Genomic DNA, 19,442 nt, shown 5'->3' with positions numbered 1-19,442 from the left:
GTCGAGAGGGCACCCACTGGACATGGGCTCCGCATGGAAAGCTTTGCTCTGGGTCGCACTTGGTGTCCGAGATCCGGTCTCTTCTGTGTCTGAGACAATGGTCCGTACTGCCCTCCATCTCCATCTGACAGATGGGGGATGAACCTCCCCAAATTCCCGTCCACCCAGATTTTGTGAACGTGACCTTACTTGGAACAGAGACTTTGCAGATGTAATCAAGATGTGGTAGTTCTGTTGTAGGATGCGCCACACCCGGCCCAGCGCAGGCCTGGACCCTCGCAGCCTGGACCCATCCTCAGGTAGGGTGGGTGGGGAGTCCTGGTGTCTGGTCCTGAGCTGACAGCAGCGTGGATAGTTCATCCTTTTGAGGGGCCCAGGGAGCCTGGGGCAGCAGGGGGGACAGGGACAGGCTGGGCCTCTGGGAGCCCCTCGCTCTGGTGGGCTGTGTCTGGACCCCCCACCGCAGGCTGACGTGAGTAGCCGGCAGGAGGAGTCCAGGGTTGGGGTGAGCTGGCGGCTGGAGGGACGCGCCCCTGGCTCACCAAGGCGTGCATTGCGTTCTGATGGTGCAGGGCTGGACACTTGGTGCTTTGTCCCCTATCCTGCTGCTGCCACCTCATTGGCTTGCTGGAGCTGAACTGGGAAGGAAGGCAGCCCCAGCTCCAGGGCCTGTAGAGAATCCCAGACGGTGAGAACCCACCCAGCCAGAGCCTTGCAGGAGGTGTAGAGCTTGGCTGGTGTGAGGCCAGCCCTGAGCCCTTTGCTCTGGGCACAAGTCAGCTAGGTGTCCCCGCTCCCGAGCTGTGGTCCCTGCCTGGCCCACCCCCTCCACCCCACGTTCCTCTGATGCCGGATGCCAAGGAATCCCTTGGGTCTTTTTGGAAATGAAAGGAAATAGGTTTTATGTTGCTGTACTTCCCGTACCCAGGTTTTTATTTTCGTAGTTTAAAAAAGCAGTAGGAACGCATTATAGGACATCTGGAGAGAGTTTTACAAACCACCCCATGCAGGGGCCTGTGTCACCTTTGGTCTTTCTGGATACCTGTTTGCCATCATGGTGCGTGGGGCGGCAGCCTTTGTCACTCGGGGCCGGGGTCCTGTGTGAGGCCACGTGATGCTCAGCATGCCGTGCCTGCCCGTATAGGGGTGGCCGGCTCGTGTGCCGTGCTGCTGGGTCCCATCCCGCCGTGGGGGCGACACACTCCCCACGTGTTGGGTTCGCGCTCAAGAGGCAGAATCGCCGGCTCCGAGGGCGTCTGCGTTCACGGTTCCCGCTGCCTTCTGCCATGCGGACTGGCTTGTATTTCCATTTTAGGGAAGTTGGAGGTTTGTGCTCGAGTGGTGGGTAGATTTCCTCTGGCTGCGAATTCCTGTGCTCAGGGAATTCGCCTACCTGTGCCCTGGGGTCCTGTAGCTTTTGCCCACTACTGGAGCAGTCTCAGAGCGAAGAGAGTCCTTCATGGACCACATTGGCCACACCCTGGTGGCGCTGCATTTGTTTTTAGTAAGTGGGAGTTTGGGGCACCTGGGTGGCTCCGTTGGTTGAGCGTCTGCCTTCGGCTCAGGCCATGGGGGTCCTGGGATTGAGACCCGCGTCGGGCTCCCTGCTCAGCCGGAAGCCTGCTTCTCCCTCTCCCTCCACCCCTCCCCCTTGCTCATGCGCATGCTCTCTCTCTCCTCTCAAATAAATAAATAAGTCTATAAAAAAACAAGTGGAAGTTTGCTTCTGTCCACTTGACTGTTACTCTTTCATGCTGTGATTATTTTTGTCATTTCTCTTAAACAGACTGTTACCCCGCTCTGGGGACTTGGTCGGCACAAAGTTCTCTTTTCTTTAGGTGTCTTTTCTTTCTTTTTTTTTTTTTTTCTTTTTAAGTTTTCTTATCCGTTTCATCTATGTGGAGCTCACAGCAGCTGTTTTTCCAGGTGGCCGGCCCGCACCCCCGCGCACATGCAAGCAGCCTGCTGCCCTGGCCCCCCACCGCCCCCCACGGCTGCCCACGGCCACCCTGGCCTCCCTGAGGCTACCCCGGCCCCTCACAGCCCCCCAAGACTGCCCATGGCCCACCACAGCCCTGCACGGCCACCCCAGCCCTCCCCCTGAGGCCACCCCGGCCCCCCACAGCCCCCCTCGGCATCATGCACTTCTGGGCTTTCCTGGGTCTTGGGGGCATTGGGCGTTGGGTGTCCTGTCGTATTTGCCACCAGGGCTACACCGGGCCACCCTGTAGTGCTTCAAGCGAGCTCGGAGAAGCACCTGCCCCGGGAGCCCCTGCAGCTCCTCCCTCCACGTGCCCCACAGCCTTCTGTTCTCGTAGACCAGAGCGCGTTCTGGTCCATCTGGCTGGAGACCTAGGAGTCCCCCTCTTGGCATCACTGCTTGGGGCAGGAACACTTGCTGAGGGGGGCGGAGGTGGGGGGCCCCCACCTTACAGGGTGGGGCAGACACCCTGCGCCGTGATTTGAGAGTCCTTTGAGAGTTTTTGTGACTGCACAGTCCCAAACAGGAAGTACTTTTCCCTGATTTTGTGGTTTTCCCTGAGACATCCCAACTGGGACAGTTAGGGCCAAGTTGACGGATTCCATCCTGTGCAGCCCCCTCCCTGCCTTGCGTGGAGATGCTTGTGTGTTTACTGGGGCCAGTGTCAGGCTCCTGGTGTGCGTCATCTGGAGCGCCCAGAACACTGGCCTTACGGGTGGTGGTCCTTCAGAGGCGGAAGCCGAGGCCAGGAAAGGTGGTAAGCAGCAGAGCAGGCTTTGAGCCCTGTTGTGTCCGGAGTCCCCACCCTCCTGCAGGGACCCAGGGCCACTTGTAGAAGTTGGGGGGCTGGGGCTTGTGGGAGACCCCGACGTGCAGCCCTAGGCCCAGGGGCTATGTGCCTGGGGCTCTGGGTGCGGTTTGTGGCTTCCGCTGTAGACTGCGGAGTGAGGTTGGCTGGGCGTGCAGACGAGCCACTCATACTCTGCCCCGGGGCTTGGGGGGGTCGGCTGGCCTCTCCTGGCCAGGCTGGTGCGGAGATACGGGGCACCTCACTCCATGTCCGTCTCTGAGCACTTTGGGGGGGTCGGCTGGCCTCTCCTGGCCAGGCCGGTGCGGAGATACGGGGCACCTCACTCCATGCCCGTCTCTGGGCACTTTGGGGGGGTCGGCTGGCCTCTCCTGGCCAGGCCGGTGCGGAGATACGGGGCACCTCACTCCATGTCCGTCTCTGGGTGAGCATTCATGTTTGCGCTCCCGCGTGTCCCCCCCTCCCCTCCCTGTGACCCACGCCAGGTCTTTGCTGCAGTGGTTTTGGGCTGGAGGGAGCAGGCAGGCAGCCTTCCTTCTGTGCCCGTGGTCTGGGGCTGTGCCGGGCCAGCAGGCGGGCGAGCGCTGGGCTCCTGGCCAGCCCGTGTGTGGGAAGACCTCTCTGAGCAGGACCTCAGCAAGCTGAGTGAGGGCTGGTCGGGCGAGCAGGGAGCTGCTTTGGACAGACAGAGCAGGCTGGGTTGTGTCCCCGGGAGGGGGACCAGGCCGAGTCAGGGGACGCGAAGCCAGGGCACTGCTGGGTTCAGAAGGGATCCACTGAGACACCCTAATGCCGAGCATTCCAGCGGTTTCTGGGCGTTGGCTGCTGTCTGAGCAGTGTGCAGAGCTACAGCCTTGACTGTGCCCTTGACGGTTGGCTTGTTAGGGGGCTTCTGAGCAGTGGTCGGTCGCCCTCCCCTTTTCTTTGAAGCTTTTCTGCCCTAGCTTTTTCCCCAGGCTCTCTGGCCTCCCCGTGCACTAGGCTGGCCGTCTTTATGGCCGGGAAGGTCCTGCTGACTTGGCTTCCTTCTGCCTTGTGGCGCACATGGGGGGAGGTGACTTGGGTGGGGCCAGGGGCAGGAGCTTGGCCAGCGGAGGGGGAGTGGTGGAGGGGCCCAGGCTGGTGGGTGCCAGGTGGGAGCCAGTGGGCCCCGAGTTTTCCTTGAAAAGCCAGCCTGGCCACTTCCTGAGGGCAGGGCTCGGCCACAGGACCAAAGTGTGTGTAGGAGAACCGTGTGCTCGGGCGGGTGGGTGCGCCATGGGGACGGGTGGCCAGTGGGCGAGTGACCGAGTGACCGAGCCTCTTCTTTTCTTCTCTTGCAGGGACCCCGACCGTCATGTTAAGGTAAAGCAGAGGGGCTCAGTGCTGAACATGCTAAAGAGGCTGGACAAAATCAGGTTCAGAGGTCACAAGAGAGATGACTTCCTCGATCTAGCAGAGTCTCCAAATGCCTCAGACACCGAATGTGGAGATGAAGTGCCCCTGAAAATACCTCGGACCTCGACCCGGGACAGCGAGGAGCTGAGGGACCCTGTGAGTGTGCCGTGCGGGCCTCAGCAGTGGGAATGTCTTCCTCCTCTGTTGGGCCTCGGCCCCGAGTGGGCGAGGGGCCGTCCCCCGTCCTCAGATGGTCAAGCTGAGCGTGGACCTGGCAGCCCTGTCCCGCCTGGTCCGGCTTCCCCTCTGTCCTTGCCTTGCTCCCCACCGGACCTCACTGGCAGGTGCTTGTCCCCCTGATCGAGGATCACAGAGCCTCTGTCCAGCCACTGGATTTCTTTTCCTTCCTCCTTGGCAGACTTCTCGTGGGGGAGTCATGCACAGAGCCCTTGGCAGCTGGCTGAGGCCGGGCTGGGCCCTCATCATGCCATGTGGAGACAGAGCTGGCCCCTGTGGGCCGGTCTGCAGGGCTCTTTTTAACGGGGCAGCAAATATCCATTGAGCACCTCAGCTAGGCAGCGTGGCTGTGGTGGGGACCGGGCTGGAGTGGGCCCTGCCTTCCGGAAGCTTGTGCCTCTTCACCCGGGAGTGGGGCAGGGGCGGGGCAGGCTCTCTGGCCAGATGTGATTGCAAGGCTCACCATTGTGGGCACAGCTGCCCGAGTGTTCCCCTTTGCCAGTGAAGAAGCCCAGAGCCATCTTACCCGGTGTGGATGACCGAAGTCGGTGGTCCATTGGTTTCCTCTCTGAGCACCCGAGCCAGCTTTTCTTCCCTGGTGTGGCCTGTGAGCGCTCGCCTTCTCTGGTTTCTTATATTATTAATGCCTTAGAACAGGGACTACGAGTTTGCTCCTGGCAAGAATGAATAATTTACTGGCACTGCCTCCTAGGAGCCAGGCTGCCCGATCAGGTGGGTCGGGCGCTGCAAAGGTGGGAGCGGAGCCTGCCTGGGCGTTGGCTGCTGTCCCCTGGCACAGGTGGGCTGGTCCTCCAGCCTCGGGGTCTGGGGGGGTGCGGAGCCCTGCTGCTGGGTCTCCCAGGGCACGGTGTGTTGCAGAGCGCCACGGGCCGGTGGCAGCCAGGGGCACCATGAGCCGCGGTTCTCCGTGGTGGTCCTTGGGCTGAGTGTGCCATGGCTTCTGAGGAGCGTGAATCCCCACATGGAGCTCACTGCGGGGTGTGACAGGGATCCTGCAGTGGACTCATCTGGCGCCATGCTCTGTCTGTCCATCCCTCTAGGACTCCGCGGCAGCCACTTTGCTGTGGGTGCTGTCTCAGCAGAAACCTGGACTTGCCCTGGAGCGCAGCCCCCTGCGTGGGGATGGTGGCTGAAGGTCCAGAGGGTCTGCAGGGCCATGCCCGTGCCCCACTGAGGTCGGGTCTGAGGCTGCAGGGAGGTCTGAGTGGTGGCGGCGCTGGAATGTGCGGTCGATGCGTTGACCACTCCCCACTGAGGGACCCTCTCCCCTGGCCCACATCCCTGGGGTGGGCATGCTGGGCCCGTGCTGTCTGTTGTCCTGGTGGCTGTTACCAGGTCACCTGCCCGCCCTGCCACGGCCCGGGGTGTCATCCCCACGGCTTTCTGCTCTGCCGGCCCAGCGGGTGAAGAGCATGGCTGTGATTCCTGGTTGTTCCTGGGAGGGAGGCTGGTCATCTTTGTGCTTAGGCTTTGGGTTTTTTTTACTTTATTTCTTGTTTATTGTGGTAAAATATAGCTAAAACTCACCGTTTTGGCCACTGGTACGTGTACAGGGCATTAAGTGCATTCACAGTGTCATACGACCGACACCCCTATCCGTCTCCAGAACATCGTCCTCAGCGCCAACAGAAGCCCCTTCTCCATTAAACGCTGACCCCCACACCGTCCCCCAGCCCCTGGTGCCCACACCTACTTTCCATCTCTGTGGACCGACTGGTCCAGCGACCTACGAGACGGTCCTGTGGTACCTGTTGGTTCGTGACTGGCTGGTCTCTGGGTCCTGGGCAGAGATGAGTGGGCGCAGCGGGTGGGGGGAAGGGCGTGGGCAGGGGAGGGGTCCTGGGCTGGCAGACGGGCTTGAGGAGGCCCAAGACGGGGGGATGTGTGGGGGGAGGGTGCCGCAGCTGGGGTGATACCCAGCTTCAGGGTGTGGCTGGGGGTGGGGAGGGCCGCGGCAGATGAGGAGGGGGACGGAGGCCAGGGCCGACCGGGTGGGTCACCGACAGGCCAGTGAGGAGAGGTGTGACAGGGAGGGCACCAGAGCCCTGGAGCTGGGGACAGACAAGTGGCCCCGTGCACGGGGGCGCCGAGGGGCAGACTCCTCGAGGGGCAGGAGGTCCTGCCCTGAGGGGCTGCAGGGGAGCCCGAGAGGTGGGGAGTTGGAGGCCACCATTCTAAGGCCACCACTTGCGTGGCTTTATGGTGGTGCTGTGGCCTTGGGGGTTTGCTCAACTGATGGGACCCGAGGGGCTCACAGAGGGGCTCAGACCTCAGAATTCCGGGGTGCCGCCATCCCCATCGGTGCTCCCTGCTAGCTGGTCTGCACCCTGGAGCAGCCCCTCCGCCTCCCTGCGGTCCACGGGGCTCTGGCTCAGAGCTGCCTTCAGCACCAAGCACCCAGAACCCTGAACCCCCATCCAGGGGGACTCTGCAGGGATTCTTGACGCTCTAGGGCAAGTTCCAGATGGACTTTGTTCCAGCATCCTAGAGACTTGGACTCGTGCATTCAGACATGGCCCCGTGAACTGGGGGGCGTCCTGCCTGCTTTTGGAGAGGAGTTGGCAGTTGTAACGGAGGTTGAGTGTTCTGCCTCCACGTCCATGCAGAGCCGCCTTTCCTGGCCAGTCTCTGCCCCCGGCCGTGTGGCCACCGCCTTGGTCGTCAAGGTGGGGGATGGACAGGGGAGGGATGAGTTTGTGCGCAGGGGGATTGGGTCTAGCATGTGCCATCTGCCCCGTGGCAGGGCAGGTAGAATTCGCCTGCCTTCCACCCCACTCCCCCAGTCCCTGTGCCCACTGCTGCCTGGCCCCCAGGGCTGCAGGGAAACATGGGAACTCGCCCCAGCAGCCAGAGGAGCTCAGAGTCCAACAGGGCAAGGGTCCGGGCAGCCACAGGCCAGAGGGTCTTCCCAGAACCTGCTGGCTTCCCGACGTCCGCTCCTCCTTCCTGAGATGTGGCCTCAGAGCAGGCGACACGTGTATGTGCAGGGGTCTGTCCTGCACCCTCTCTGGGCTGTGTGTCCCCTTCTACCCTCACCTGGCCTGCAGGGGGGGTCATGGAAACCCAGACTGGGAGTCAGATCCCCCTTGTCGCTTGGGGAGGCACACGGGTGCCCCTTCTCGCTAGCTCAGCATGAGCGTGCAGCTGTGGGGTGGCCGTGGGAGTGTCCGGTGTGTGCGCCTGGGCAGGCGTGGCAGTGCTGGCCTGTGCCGCACCCCTTCCCCTCCTGTCCACCGGACGCAAGCGGCTGCCTGTGCCAAGGCCCTGGGCGGGCGGCAGCGGGCAGCGGTAACCGGAGCCTGCCCTGCACCCCTCGGACGTCAGGCGGTGGTTTTACTTAGCCCTCTGTGCAACAGGACAGGCCCCGTTTGGAGTTTGCTCACGTCAGGGAGCCACTGCTCCTTCAGATTTACGCAGCCTGGCCTGCGGACATGCCCTCCCCGGCTGCCTGGCGTCGTGTCAGTCCGGCTCCAGGCTGCGAGGGGGACAGGGCCTGCGTCTGGGCTCACCCTCCTCCTGGGGGGCCAGCGCAGGTTTGGATGGTTGCCTTCCCTCCTCAGCCTGAGACTGGTGTGAGTATCAAGAGACTTAGCGTCGCGCTTCTGGCTTTAATTTAAGCTGACCTCGCTGGGCTCCAGGGATGTCCATGTTGTCCGAGATGTCCCTTCCAGTGGCAGGCGAGGCCGAGGTGAACTGATGCGGGCTTCCGGCAGAACGGCGCCTTCCTTGCCCAGCAGGGGCTCTGTGGGCCCAGCCCTTGCCAAGGAGGGGTCCTTGGGGCTCGCCTCTGAGAAGCGGGGTGCTTGGAGGTGGCTCCTCTGAGCTCTTGGTGTTCCTCTTGTAGGCTGGTCCGGGGACCCTCATCATGGCTGCAGGAGTCCAGGACTTTAACCGGACAGAGTTTGATCGATTAAATGAGATCAAAGGTCATCTGGAAATCGCCTTATTGGAAAAACACTTCTTACGTGAGTACCCCTGGGTGGGGTGACGGGGGGAATGCCATCCCGCAGACGTGCAGCAGGGTGTTGGGGCTGGTGAAGCCACGTGCTGGCTGTCACTGGGCTCACTCGTGCTGCGGACACGTGTGGCCCCCGTATGACGTCCTCAGCGGAAGCTCCCTGTGCCGCTCCACCAAGACCAGCGCTCTCGTCCGCATGCTGCAAGGTCTTTACTCTGGGGTAAGGGAGGCTGTCCCCCGGGAGGCAGGGATTTTGCTGCTTCTGGTGGATCTGGGGTGTTGCATTTCCGGCAGTTGGCTTTCATACTGTGTTCTGTTTAGTTTCGCATCAAGGAGGGAGGGTGAGCCCGAGGGCTTCCTCGTTGGGTGGCTGTCCGCGTTGGTATGTGGGCCGTTCCCTGCCGCTGTGGTTTTGGCCTCTTGGGTGCAAATGGTAGAGACTGCCGTGGGGGGTCTGCCAGCTCCTCGTGGAGGTGACCTCATCTGACTCCGGCCTTGGCTCTCTCACCCTCTGCCCTGCTCTCTGGACCAGAGCCGCAGAGACAGCCCCCCTGCCGGGAAGGGGTTTAGAGCAGGCGGATTGCTGTGGCGCCCGCACGCGTGCCCCGCTGCGTCATGCGGAGCTTCCACAACTGACACCAGGGCCAGAGCAGAGCTGCTGGGGTGACACAAGAAGAGAGAAGCAGCCTCCTGGCCCCGCGTGTCCAGAGCCGGCCCAGAGCTGCGGGGCCAGGAGGAAGGGCCCACAGACACCACTCCCTCCGTGTCCCTCCGGGAGCCACCCCCCTCGTCCACGCACTCGGGGTTTTCGGGGCTCCAGCCATGGGCCCCCCAGCCCTGCAGCTATGTGGGGCCCTTCACCTGCACGTGACAGCGGGTGTCTGTGCCGTGGTGGGGAGCCTTGGGGGCTGGCCCTGCCTTTCTCTCCTGGGAAGCAGGGGACCTGGCTGTCCCGGCATTTCTGCACAGTGTCCTGCCACCCGGGGGGTGCAGCCCTGCCTTCCCTCAGAACGCCTCTAGCCTGTCCACGCTCCCCTCGGCACCAGCGTGTGTGCACCACGCTCCCCTCGGCACCAGCGTGTGTGCACGTATGTGTGTACAGGGTCATCGACTCTGTGTGGTGTCTTCCCCCTGCCAGCTGGGCCTGAGCACCCGTGGTTCTGAGGACAGTGCTGTGGAGCGACTCGGTCTCCGCTCGAGTCTAAGGTCGTCGCCGGGCAGCTCGGACAGGCAGGGCCGGGCTGGGTGAGCCCGGGGCTACAGGCGGTGATGGGCCCGCCTGATTAGGTCCTGGTGACCTGGTGCCTGTGACCTTGGCCTGTGCTGAGGTCCCGTGGGGAGGCTCTGCATGAACAGAGGGGCAGGCTGCCCCACTGGTTGCCTGGCCAGTACGGACAGAGCTGGACAGACCCTGCCTGAGGCATCGGCTGGTGGAGCCTCGTGCAGTTGCCTTTGTGGATCAAGTGGCCAAATACGGGTGGTTTCATGGGGGCTTGATGAAGCAGCAGAGCCAAGTGCTGTCCATGTCTGACCGGGGAGCCCTAGCCGGGGAGGGGGGCAGCAGGCCCCCGGGAGCACAGGTTACCCGGCAGAGGCGGGGCAGGCGGGGCGCAGGTACCCACCAGGCGGACGGGCAGGCAGGATCGCTGGGGCCTGCAGGGGCGACTCTCTGGGCCGACCCTTTCTGCGTTGAACAGAAGCATCCACCCCCCACGGCGCTGCGCGGCTGTCGTCCTCGGTCCGTCCTCGTGGTCTGTCCTCAGTGTTTTACCAAAGGAGCGTCTCTCTTTTTCTTTTTTAATTTTTTATTGTTGTGTTAATCACCATATATTACATCAAGGAGCGTCTCTTTTACTCTTGGGCAGCTCATGTTGTAGAAGCGTGAGGTGCAATTATGACAAGTGGCAGTGACGGGCATTCTTTTAAACTACGGAACGTTTCAAGCAGATACAGAAGCAGAGTGTCTCACATGCTCACGGTCAGCTCTGGCAGGCGGTGGCCGGCGGCGGGCAGGTGGCCCCCACCACCCCGGCGTGGGAAGCCGGTCCTGCCAGCCTCCTGTCCTTCATCTGTACGTTTCAGTTGGCAGCTCGTGGTGTTTTAAAAATGAACGCCACGCGTCTGATATCACAGCTGAAAACATCAAGTCCTTTCGAATCTTCAGACCTGCAGCCGGAGCTCAGATTTCCCCAATTGTCTCCTTTTTTTTGCACCTCCCAGAGCAGCCCCCGAGGCCCCACGTCGAGTGGCTGGTGCCCTCTGCAGGCTCTCTCTGGTGCTGGTTCTCTGTGTCCCTTGCTCTTCGTGGAGGAAACCAGGCCCGCCCTGGGGGCAACTCCACCCCGGACCTTGTTCGGGGGCGACCCCGTGGGCTCCCCACAGAGCGCTCCCTGGGAGGACTCCCTCGGTGGTGGCTTCCCTGCGGTGGTTTCCGTCCTTGGTCACGTGGCTTCAGTCCGTCGTCCCGCTGGAGGTTACAGAACGATAATTTCCCACTCCTCCATTCTTTCTCCATTTGCTCACTGACCTATTTCTGAAAACCTAACTACTTGGTTGCTCGAGGGATGGCTCCTAGAGCGGAGGCAGGACACAGGCTTGAATTTTTCCCTTTATTGTCCGGTTTCCAAAATCAGGAGCCGATTCCGTACTCAGCATCCTCCAAAGGTGACCAGTGAGGGTGCTGAGCTTTTTGGTGTCATCACGAGATCGTGGCCTTGAACATAGCTGATGTGTCTTAGTTGCTGTGGCCACTGCCCCCTTGGTGCTAGGTAGACCCACTTCTGGGCGGCGGGGGCCTCCTCCAGTTTGCTTCTGAGTCCCTTTGACATGAGCCAGTCCTCTGTGAGCAATCCCTTGCTTTCTGGTGAGACAAGACACTCTGGGCTCTTCTTCCTTTTTTTTTTTTTAAGATTTATTTATTGGGGGGCGAGAGTGCGTGCATGTGGAGGTGGGGGAGGGGCAAAGGGAGAGAATCCCAAGCAGACTCCCCATTGAGTGTGGAGCCCGGTGCGGGGCTCGGTCACAGGACCCTCAGATCATGACCTGAGCCGAAATCAGGGGTCTAATGCTCAACCAACTGAGCCACCCAGGTCCTCCCCCAGCCCCCACCCCCGGCCAGGTTCTTCTTAAACATTTCCTGCCCCTGTCCTGGAATTAGCCATTTCCCCTGGCTCCTGTTGGTCGAAAGTGGTTTTTAGAAGATAAATAAGGATTCTGGGGGTACTCACTGCTGTCAGTGTTTCTAGACCTTTCCAGCGGGCAGAGGTAGGGCATCCCGAGTTCATCCAGATAGTTTGAATTCACATCCAAGACCATGGGGTTTTTGGTTTTTTTTCTTTTAAAAAAAATAATGATAAAGTATACAGGCGATCTAAAATTTGCCATCTTAATCATTTTGGTGTGTGCCCTTCAGTGGCGTTGACCTGTTCACGGTGTTGTGACGCCGTCACCACTGTGTGGCCATCTCGTGAAGCTGAAACCCTGTTCCTGTGAAACCACAGGTCCCCCTCCCCTGGCACCACCATCCGTCTCCGTGAATCTCACTCCTCCAGGGGCCTCGTGTAAGTGGAACCTTATGGTATTTGTGTTTTTTGTGTTGGGTTGGCCTCACAGAGCAGTGTCCTCCGGGTTCATTGGGTCGTGGTAGGTGTGAACCTCTCCTTCCTTCTGCTGTGCAGACGGGCCACACCGTGTCCCTCTGTCCATCTGGCAGTGGGCCCTTGTGTGGCTGCCGTGAGCGTCGGGGTGTGTTTTCTCTTCAAGCCCCCTGCTCTCAAACCCCGAGGGCTTCACCTGACCTCATCAGACTGTTCTCTGAGCCTCTCCTGCTGCCCATCCTGGTTCTCGTGAGTGACACGGGCAAGGCCTCGTTTGTTTTATCCCCAGGTCACACACGCAGCGGCCTCGGGATGCGGCCCCCGCACGGCCCCGCTGTGTTCGCTGGTTCCTCTGCGCTCAGGGGAACCGATCCCACGAGGGTCGTACGGTGATGCGACTGAGTTTTCCCCTTTGCGGCTACGTCACCAGCTCAGTACAGACTTGCTGTGTGTTTCTTGTCGCTTGAGATCTTGAGAGATCACTTCTGTTTCCGGTTCACTTTTTCTTTTGACCCAATTTCAGATTCACAGGAGGGTGCCAAGAAGAATGCCAAGCTAGTCTTCAGCTAGAGTGTTCCCAAGGGTAGCATCTTACCACGTTTGTCTGCCTGTCGGCCTCGTACCCTTCCTTCCGTCCACCTGTGTGTTTTATTTTCTGACCCTGTTTGTGGTCGTCTGCGGACACGATGTCCCTTGGGCTCTGCCTGCTTCTGTGTGTTTCCTGAGAAGCGAGCATATTCTCTCACCTAACAGTCCAGGTATCACTCTCCGGAATGAACGTGGATGCCAGACAGTTATCTAACCTGAGACTGCAACGCGTGCAGTCGTGTCCTGGAATTTCTAGCAGAAGGTCCCCGGTCACACGTTACATGCAGGTGTCCTGTGTTCTCAGGCTCCTGTCACCGAGCAGGGATGTTGACGTTCTCCAAGAGTGCAGGTCCCTCGGTTTGGGTGTGTCTGACGTCCCCATGGGGAGATCAGATAAGGAACGTCACAGGAGTGATGCTGTAGCCTCAGTGCCTCCGTCAGGAGGTGCACGATGTCATTTCGTCCTGTTGACATGTATTGTAAAGAGTTCTTTTCTTTTTTTCTTTTTTTTTTTTAATTTTTATTTGAGAGAGAGAGAGAGTGTGCACGCATGAGCAGGGGTTGGGGCAGAGGGAGAGGGAGAGGGAGAAGCAGGCTCCCCGTTGAGCAGGGAGCCCGACATGGGGCTTGATCCCAGGAACCCCGCGATCATGACCTGAGCTAAAGGCAGCCACTTAACAGAACGAGCCACCCAGGCGCCCCTACAATTATTTACGTGGTTGCAAAGTCAGGGTATAGTCAGAGAAATGGAGTTTGTCTTCCTGAATACCTTCATTCCTTCTCTCTGGACAACCAGTTGTCTTTTGATTTTGCAGTTTATCCTTCCCTGACTCTTTTGTAGAAGCAAATTTGTACATTTGTTCTTACCTTCCCCCTTAGATAAATCTTGTCCTGGTCTCACTTTCTCCACACTTACATTGCCTCCCGGAGGTCCCTCCAGACGGTCCTTCGACGTGTTCCGTATCCTGTCTGCCATGTGGATCCCGTATGCACGGTTTAACCCACCTGCGTCCTGTGACGGTGAATCCATTGCCGCCAGCCACTTAACGTGGTAACAGGTGGTTCTCCCGGGACTGCGCCGTGGGTGCCCAGGCTGGGCCTGTTCTTAGACCCCGAGCGGCCCAGGAGAGCCTGTCTTTCTCCACTGCTGCTTCCGTCTTGGTAGCCAGGGGAGCATAGTGTGTAGGAAAGGATCTGCAGCGTTCTTGACACCCAGAGTTGTTGTGGTTGCTGTTGACCCGGCCTCCGTGCGCCGGCGTGGCCGCCCTGCCTGCTCCAGGTCTGCAGGAGAGGTGCTGACGTGGGCAAGGGGCAGCTTTGCTGTCCACCGGGGAGCGGTCAGCTGGGGACGTTCACCCCTTTGAGCCCTCAGTCCCTCCATCTGTGAAATGCCCCAGTGCTCAGTGTTAAAATTCCATTCAATTACCTGTAGTACTTTCTCTCCGAAAGCAGATGATTATTCTTCGTGGGGAGGAGGAAATAGCCCAAGTGTGCAGCGGCTCGCTTCACCATGAAATATTGAACAGTACAAATGTTCCTGTGAGGAATGACGCGGGATGGGCAACGTGAGATGGAAGCACGTTCTGGCTCGTGATGGGAGGCAGGAGCCCGAATCTGTTAAAGAGGCCCATAAACGAGTTCAAAGCATCATACCTTTTCATTGAGCAGCTGCCGCTTTCTGAGCTCATGCGCACTGTTCCCGTTTCTGTGCATTTCTCCGTCTCCTGCTGGGTAAGGAGGTTCTCCAGCATGGTGAGCAGCACACACAGGCTCTCCCCAGAAGTGACTTGGTGTGGAATTTGGATCTTGGAGGAAGGGCTTATGGGGCCTTGATTCCGGGTCATCCTGGTGGCCAGGCTGAGCCTGAGGCTCCCTTACCTGAGTGCAGGTTCTGTGTTGCCGGGCAGTTTCTTCTTCCCGTGTTGAGGTAAAGGCCCATGGAATCCTCCCTGGACATGCTAGAAGGTGCTGTCCCAGGGGGCCACACTCTGGGGTCTTGAGCCCTCGGGGTAGGGACCGTCCTCACTGGGCCACCGACACCCACCTGGCGCCAGGCGCGTGTGGGTTCCTGGTGGACACAGGTGGGCGGACAGCAGAGGTAGTAATTCTTGAAGAACATTCTCGGGGAGAGGGTGCCCCTTGCTTATGAGCCCCCGTGCTGCTGGGAGCTCCCTTTCCTGCCCTGATACGTGGCGGGTCAGCGTAGCTCTCTGCTACCTGCGTGAGAGGGTTTCCCAGAGAGCCTGGCCAGGGAGGCGAGCAATCCACTCCTGTGGCCCGCAGCAGGTCTCTGAATGCCTAGACTTAGCAGGAGGGCCCTGGAGTGAAGGGAAGTTTCTGAGCAGCCAGTACGGGTGATTCAGGGTGAGGAAGAGCTTTCTCACAGACAAAGTCACCTACAGACAGGAGGGCCCAGGGAGCTGCCGCGGCCTGCTGCTGGGGGGCGGGCGTCCAGACGAGGTGAGACGGCCATTCAAGGCCTGCGGGCGGCAGGGTGATCTCGGCCTGCAGATGTCCATCTGGGGTCTGGCTGCTTATTTGTTTGGCTCTGTTCCTGCTGTTAATTTGTTGATGTTAAGCAGAAGGTGAAGACAGGTAACAGAGGTGAGACTGGATGTGCGGATCAGATAAGCTTTATTTCGGAAGAAACGGAATTGGCCCCGAAGAAAATGACTTGAACGACCCACTGGGCGGGCCAGAATTCCAAATTTCTAGATCCCTTCCTTTGCCGGGTGAGAATGTGTCCTTTAATTATTCATTGCGGATGCCGAGCATGGAGAGGCCAGCTCACCACCCCAGGCTGTGTCGTCCCAGCGCCAGCCGGGCACCCCGCCTGCCCAGCTCACACTTCAGGGGGGAGACCCCTGCATCCTGCCAGCGCCAGGCCTGCTCCCGAGGGCTGCAGGTGTCTTGGGGTGAGGGGTGAAGTCGGGGAGGAAGCTAGCACACGCCTGCCTGTGTGTTAGATGGCTCCGTGTCCGGGGTCTGGCAGTGTCTTCTGATGGGCCCCTTGGAAGATGACAGAACTGAGCTCCATGGGGAGTGTTAAGTCAGGAGCCGCACTGAGCTCTGGGACCTGTCTCGCTGATGCTCTGCATCCGCCCCCTGAACACCTCACCGGTTCCCTGCGCTGTGAGGATGGGATCCCCACTTACAGGTGGCACACCTGAGCTCTGTGTGCACAGGGCCATCCTCTGCCGCCTGCCAGCCAGTCCCCTCCTGCTAAGACCCTTGTCGGTGTGCATGAGGCCCACCTGGCAGAGATGGGCTGTCCTGTGCTGTGGGGTTGCCCCAACTTTCCAGCCCTGTAAGGGGGCTCTTCCTTATCCACATTTCATCTCCTCTCCTGAGCTAGATTCTCATGTGAAGATGAAGGTCGCTGCTGCCTTATGTATACATTCCCACAGCTTAGGCCTGCGGTCAGGCAGCGGGTGCTCAGTGGACGTTATCTGTGGCTGGGTGGGTGGGGGATGGATGGGTGGATGGGTCAGTGGGTAGGTGAGTGGGTGGGTGGGGGTAGATGGATAGATGACTCAATGGGTGGGCAAGTAGATGGATGGATGAACAAATGGACTGCTCCTTTTATTGAGCATGCTTCTGCACATCCTTCAAGGTCCTACTGGGTACCTACCTGAGCTCTGATCCTCTAAATACGTCCTTTCTTGCTCCCGTCTTGTTGGGTGTTTGGTCCATAAGCACATGTTTTGTGTGTGCCACATTTGCTGTCCAGTGAGCTCTCCCACTTAGAGACTCGGCCTGGTCTCACCTTGCTGGGGAGCAGAGTCCCTTGCTGCCCCCACCCAGTACTGCGTGGGGAGCAGGTGCTTAGCTAAACATAGCTCATTGCTGTGGGGACAGACAGGGGCCTGGAGGGCTCAGCTGCTGGCACTAAGTGCTGGGTTGGAAAGAGAGAGGGACTGTGAATGGGGGGGACTGGGCGCTCACACATGCTCTGTTCCAGAACTGGGCCCAGGGTCCCAGAGTCCAGACCGTGGGCGGCCAGATGAAGCACACCATCTCTGCTGAAGGGCTGTCGGTTCCTGGGATAGGCTGGGATCCTGTTTCTTATTAGTTTACATGGAAAAACTTGTAACGCACTACTTGTTCACCCAGACCCCAGTCGGTTTCCTAAGACACCCTGCAAACACCATGAGAGGCCGGTATCTCAGCAGGCCATCTTGAAGGGGTGAGGTGTTTGAGGCAGTGCTGTTTCCGTCCGCGGTGGTGAGGAGCATAGCAGGAGGGAAGCCAGCATCAGGGAGAATGTGCGGGTGGAAGTTTACATAGAAGCCAGGCATTGCCCATCAGGAACCGTTTTTCTTCAAAGAGTGGCCGAGGGTGGGGGGAGGGAGCTGTCGTGGCCGCTTCTTCACTGGTCGCTGAAAGTAAAGCTGTGCCCTTGCCTTAGAACCTGGTAACTTGTCGCAGTGGGGAGCACGTGGTCCTGGCTTCTAGAAAGGCCCCTGGCGATGGCCAGAGGGGTGAATTGGGCTGGTAGGCGGCGCCTGGGGAGGGAGGTGAGGGGGTGGAGCCTGGGGCCCCCAGGTGTGTTGGCTTCGCACCTGGCCGGGTGGCAGAAACAGCTTAGCTTTTCCAGTGGTCCCTGTGTTTGCAGGCCCGGCCGGTGGGAAGGCGTTTTATTTAAGGATTATCACTTGATTTTTATTTTTGGCTGTGGCTGGGCCTGTTGAATTATGTGCCAAGAGGACTCCTGCTTGAAGAGTTCTACTTTTACAGGTTTAAAAATAGCCTGGAAGCTGGTTTCTTCCTCCCAGTGACTTCCCTGGTGGCTGGGGTGCTGGGTTGGGCTGGTGCCCGTGCTGTCTGGGCGTGCGGTGGGCATGAGCCACACCGTCCCGTCTTTCTCCCTCTAAGCCAGGGTGGTGGTGGGCTGGTGGTAGACGAGGTGCCCGGAGTGACCGGTGAGCGTGCCGACCCTGCCCTTCTTTCCGACCGGGGCAGGCCAGCCGGCTGGGGCGCACAGGTGAATCCTGGATGGCTCGCTTTGCCACAGAGCGCTGCTGTTTGCCTCTTCGCGGGGCTCCGTGGCTGTGGCTCGTTTGCCGTGTCCCTTCGAAAGCAGTGGTCCGCGGTCTCTGTGAGGAAATGGGCTGCGAGCACGACCTGATGGTGTTCTCCTTGTTAGGGTCCCTGAAAGCTCCTCCATGAGCGGGACCCTGGGCTGCAGGAAGGGGGCATTTTGGATGAGGACACCAAGCCCTATTAGACAGTCAAGACGGGGGCGCTTGAGGGGTTGAGCGTCAGACTGTTGATTTCGGCTCAGGTGGTGATCTCTGGGTCCTGGGATGGAGCCCCGTGTCAGGCTCCTCACCGGCGTGGGGACTGCTTGTCCCTCTCCCTCCCCCTCTGCGCCTCCCCCCAACATGCATCTGTGCTCCCTTTCTCTCTCTTTCTAAAATGAATAAATAAATCTTAAAAAAAAAAAAAAAGAAAAAGGGAAAAAAGAAAGTCTGCTGCCCAGCTGCTCTGGTGGGAGGTGGGTGGCGAGAGGCTGTGTGCCCGGAGAGCCGGCCCTGGTTTCCCTCGGTGCCACATACCTGGCAATCCCGTTCAACAGGAGCTCAGGGAGGAAATTAATGAATTACAGTGCTGATTCTCTCTCCCAGGGGCGCCCTCGGATCCTAGAAGGTTTGGGGGTTCAGACTCATTCCTCAGGCAGGCATTTTGGCTTCTGCAGTCTCCCACAGGCTTCCGACTGCCCCTGGCTGTCTATGCCAGGTCAGCAGAGGCCGCAGGGCCCTCACGGCCACACCCGTCCTTGAAAGGGAGTGAGTCATTGTGCTGGGAACCTCGCTGTGCGCCCTGGGCTGGCCTGGTGAGCGCTCATGCAGCGGCCTTTCCGCCCTGCGGGGCTGTGACTTGGTGGTCTGATGGGACCACCCAGGGCTCCCAGTGCTGGGGACCCCGCCTGTCACTTAGCTGCTGGTACATGTGGACAAGTGGGTGTCCTGGGCCCAGGAGGCAGGCTGGGTGCAGCCTGCCCCACGTGGAGGCACAGAGGGGCTCAGAACAGCCCGAGAGCTGGTGGATTCCCAGGGGCAAGAAGGCCCTCTCTGGGCCAGGTGGGCGGAGGGGCTCATCACCCTCTCCTGGGGCCAGCACGGCCTCCGTGGATGCAGAGTCTTGTCTCAGGGAGGAATGTGGGGGGCAGAATCCTGGCCCCCCCGAAAGTGTCAGCGACCTGGTCACCAGAACCTGTGACTGACTGTGGTCAGCTTGCTTGGCACAAAGGACTTGTAACTGAGCTGAGGATCTGAGCGGGGAGTTCTCCTGGCTTTACCGTGAGTGCGAGGAGGGGGTTGCCGAGGGTCAGAGATGTGACTGTGGAGTCATCGTGGCTGGGGGTCACCAGCCGAGGAGGGCAGCGCTGCTAGAAGTGGGGAAAAGCAGCAAACAGACTCTCCCTGGAATATTCCTAGAAGGAGCCAGCCCTGCTCACACCTTGGTTTTAGGCCTTCTGATCTCTAGAACTGTTAAGATAATAAATTTGGGTTGATTTAAGCCACTGTGTTGTATTTTTTTTTACAGCAGCAATAGGGAATTAATATGGGGGCTCTTTGAGCCGCTTTATTGCCGCCCCCCACCCCCCGCCCCCTGTTGGAGATGCCCTGGGCCCCCCGACCCAGGGAGCAGGGCGTGCACGCGGTCCCAGGCAGGCCGTGGGGTGGGCGCTGCTCTGCCTGGCCCGCGTCACGGCATCTGTGAGCGCTCAGGGCGCGAGGCGGTCCTGAGCTGGGACGGGGAGCCCGGCGCTCTGGCAGCGGAGTGTCCAGGCCCAGGCTCTGCAGGAAGAAGGCTGGTGACCGCTGGAGAGCGGGGAGCCTGGGCTCTGAGGTCAGAGTGTTGCGGCGGGAG

At 59.9% G+C, this 19,442-nt stretch overlaps 1 protein-coding gene across 6 annotated transcripts in view; it reads left to right on the top strand.

The window, feature by feature from the left end:
- GRAMD4 (GRAM domain containing 4) overlaps positions 1-19,442 on the top strand; it is a 76,622-nt gene that overhangs the window by 28,625 nt on the left and 28,555 nt on the right. For 5 of the 6 annotated variants that reach the window (XM_027595009.2, XM_027595008.2, XM_027595010.2 and 2 more), the window contains 2 exons: positions 4,112-4,322; positions 8,269-8,389. In XM_027595009.2, coding sequence (XP_027450810.1) covers positions 4,161-4,322; positions 8,269-8,389 — 283 coding nt within the window. In that variant the 5' untranslated portion in view covers positions 4,112-4,160. Of the gene's footprint in view, positions 1-2,673; positions 2,739-4,111; positions 4,323-8,268; positions 8,390-19,442 lie in introns of those variants that run through there. The other variant, XM_027595011.2, reaches the window with a different exon arrangement.

Source organism: Zalophus californianus, chromosome 9 (assembly GCF_009762305.2).
Source record: "Zalophus californianus isolate mZalCal1 chromosome 9, mZalCal1.pri.v2, whole genome shotgun sequence".
NCBI classification, from domain to species: Eukaryota; Metazoa; Chordata; class Mammalia; order Carnivora; family Otariidae; genus Zalophus; species Zalophus californianus.
Note: the sequence above shows the minus strand (reverse complement) of the source record. Positions and strands in the feature narration are given on the sequence as shown.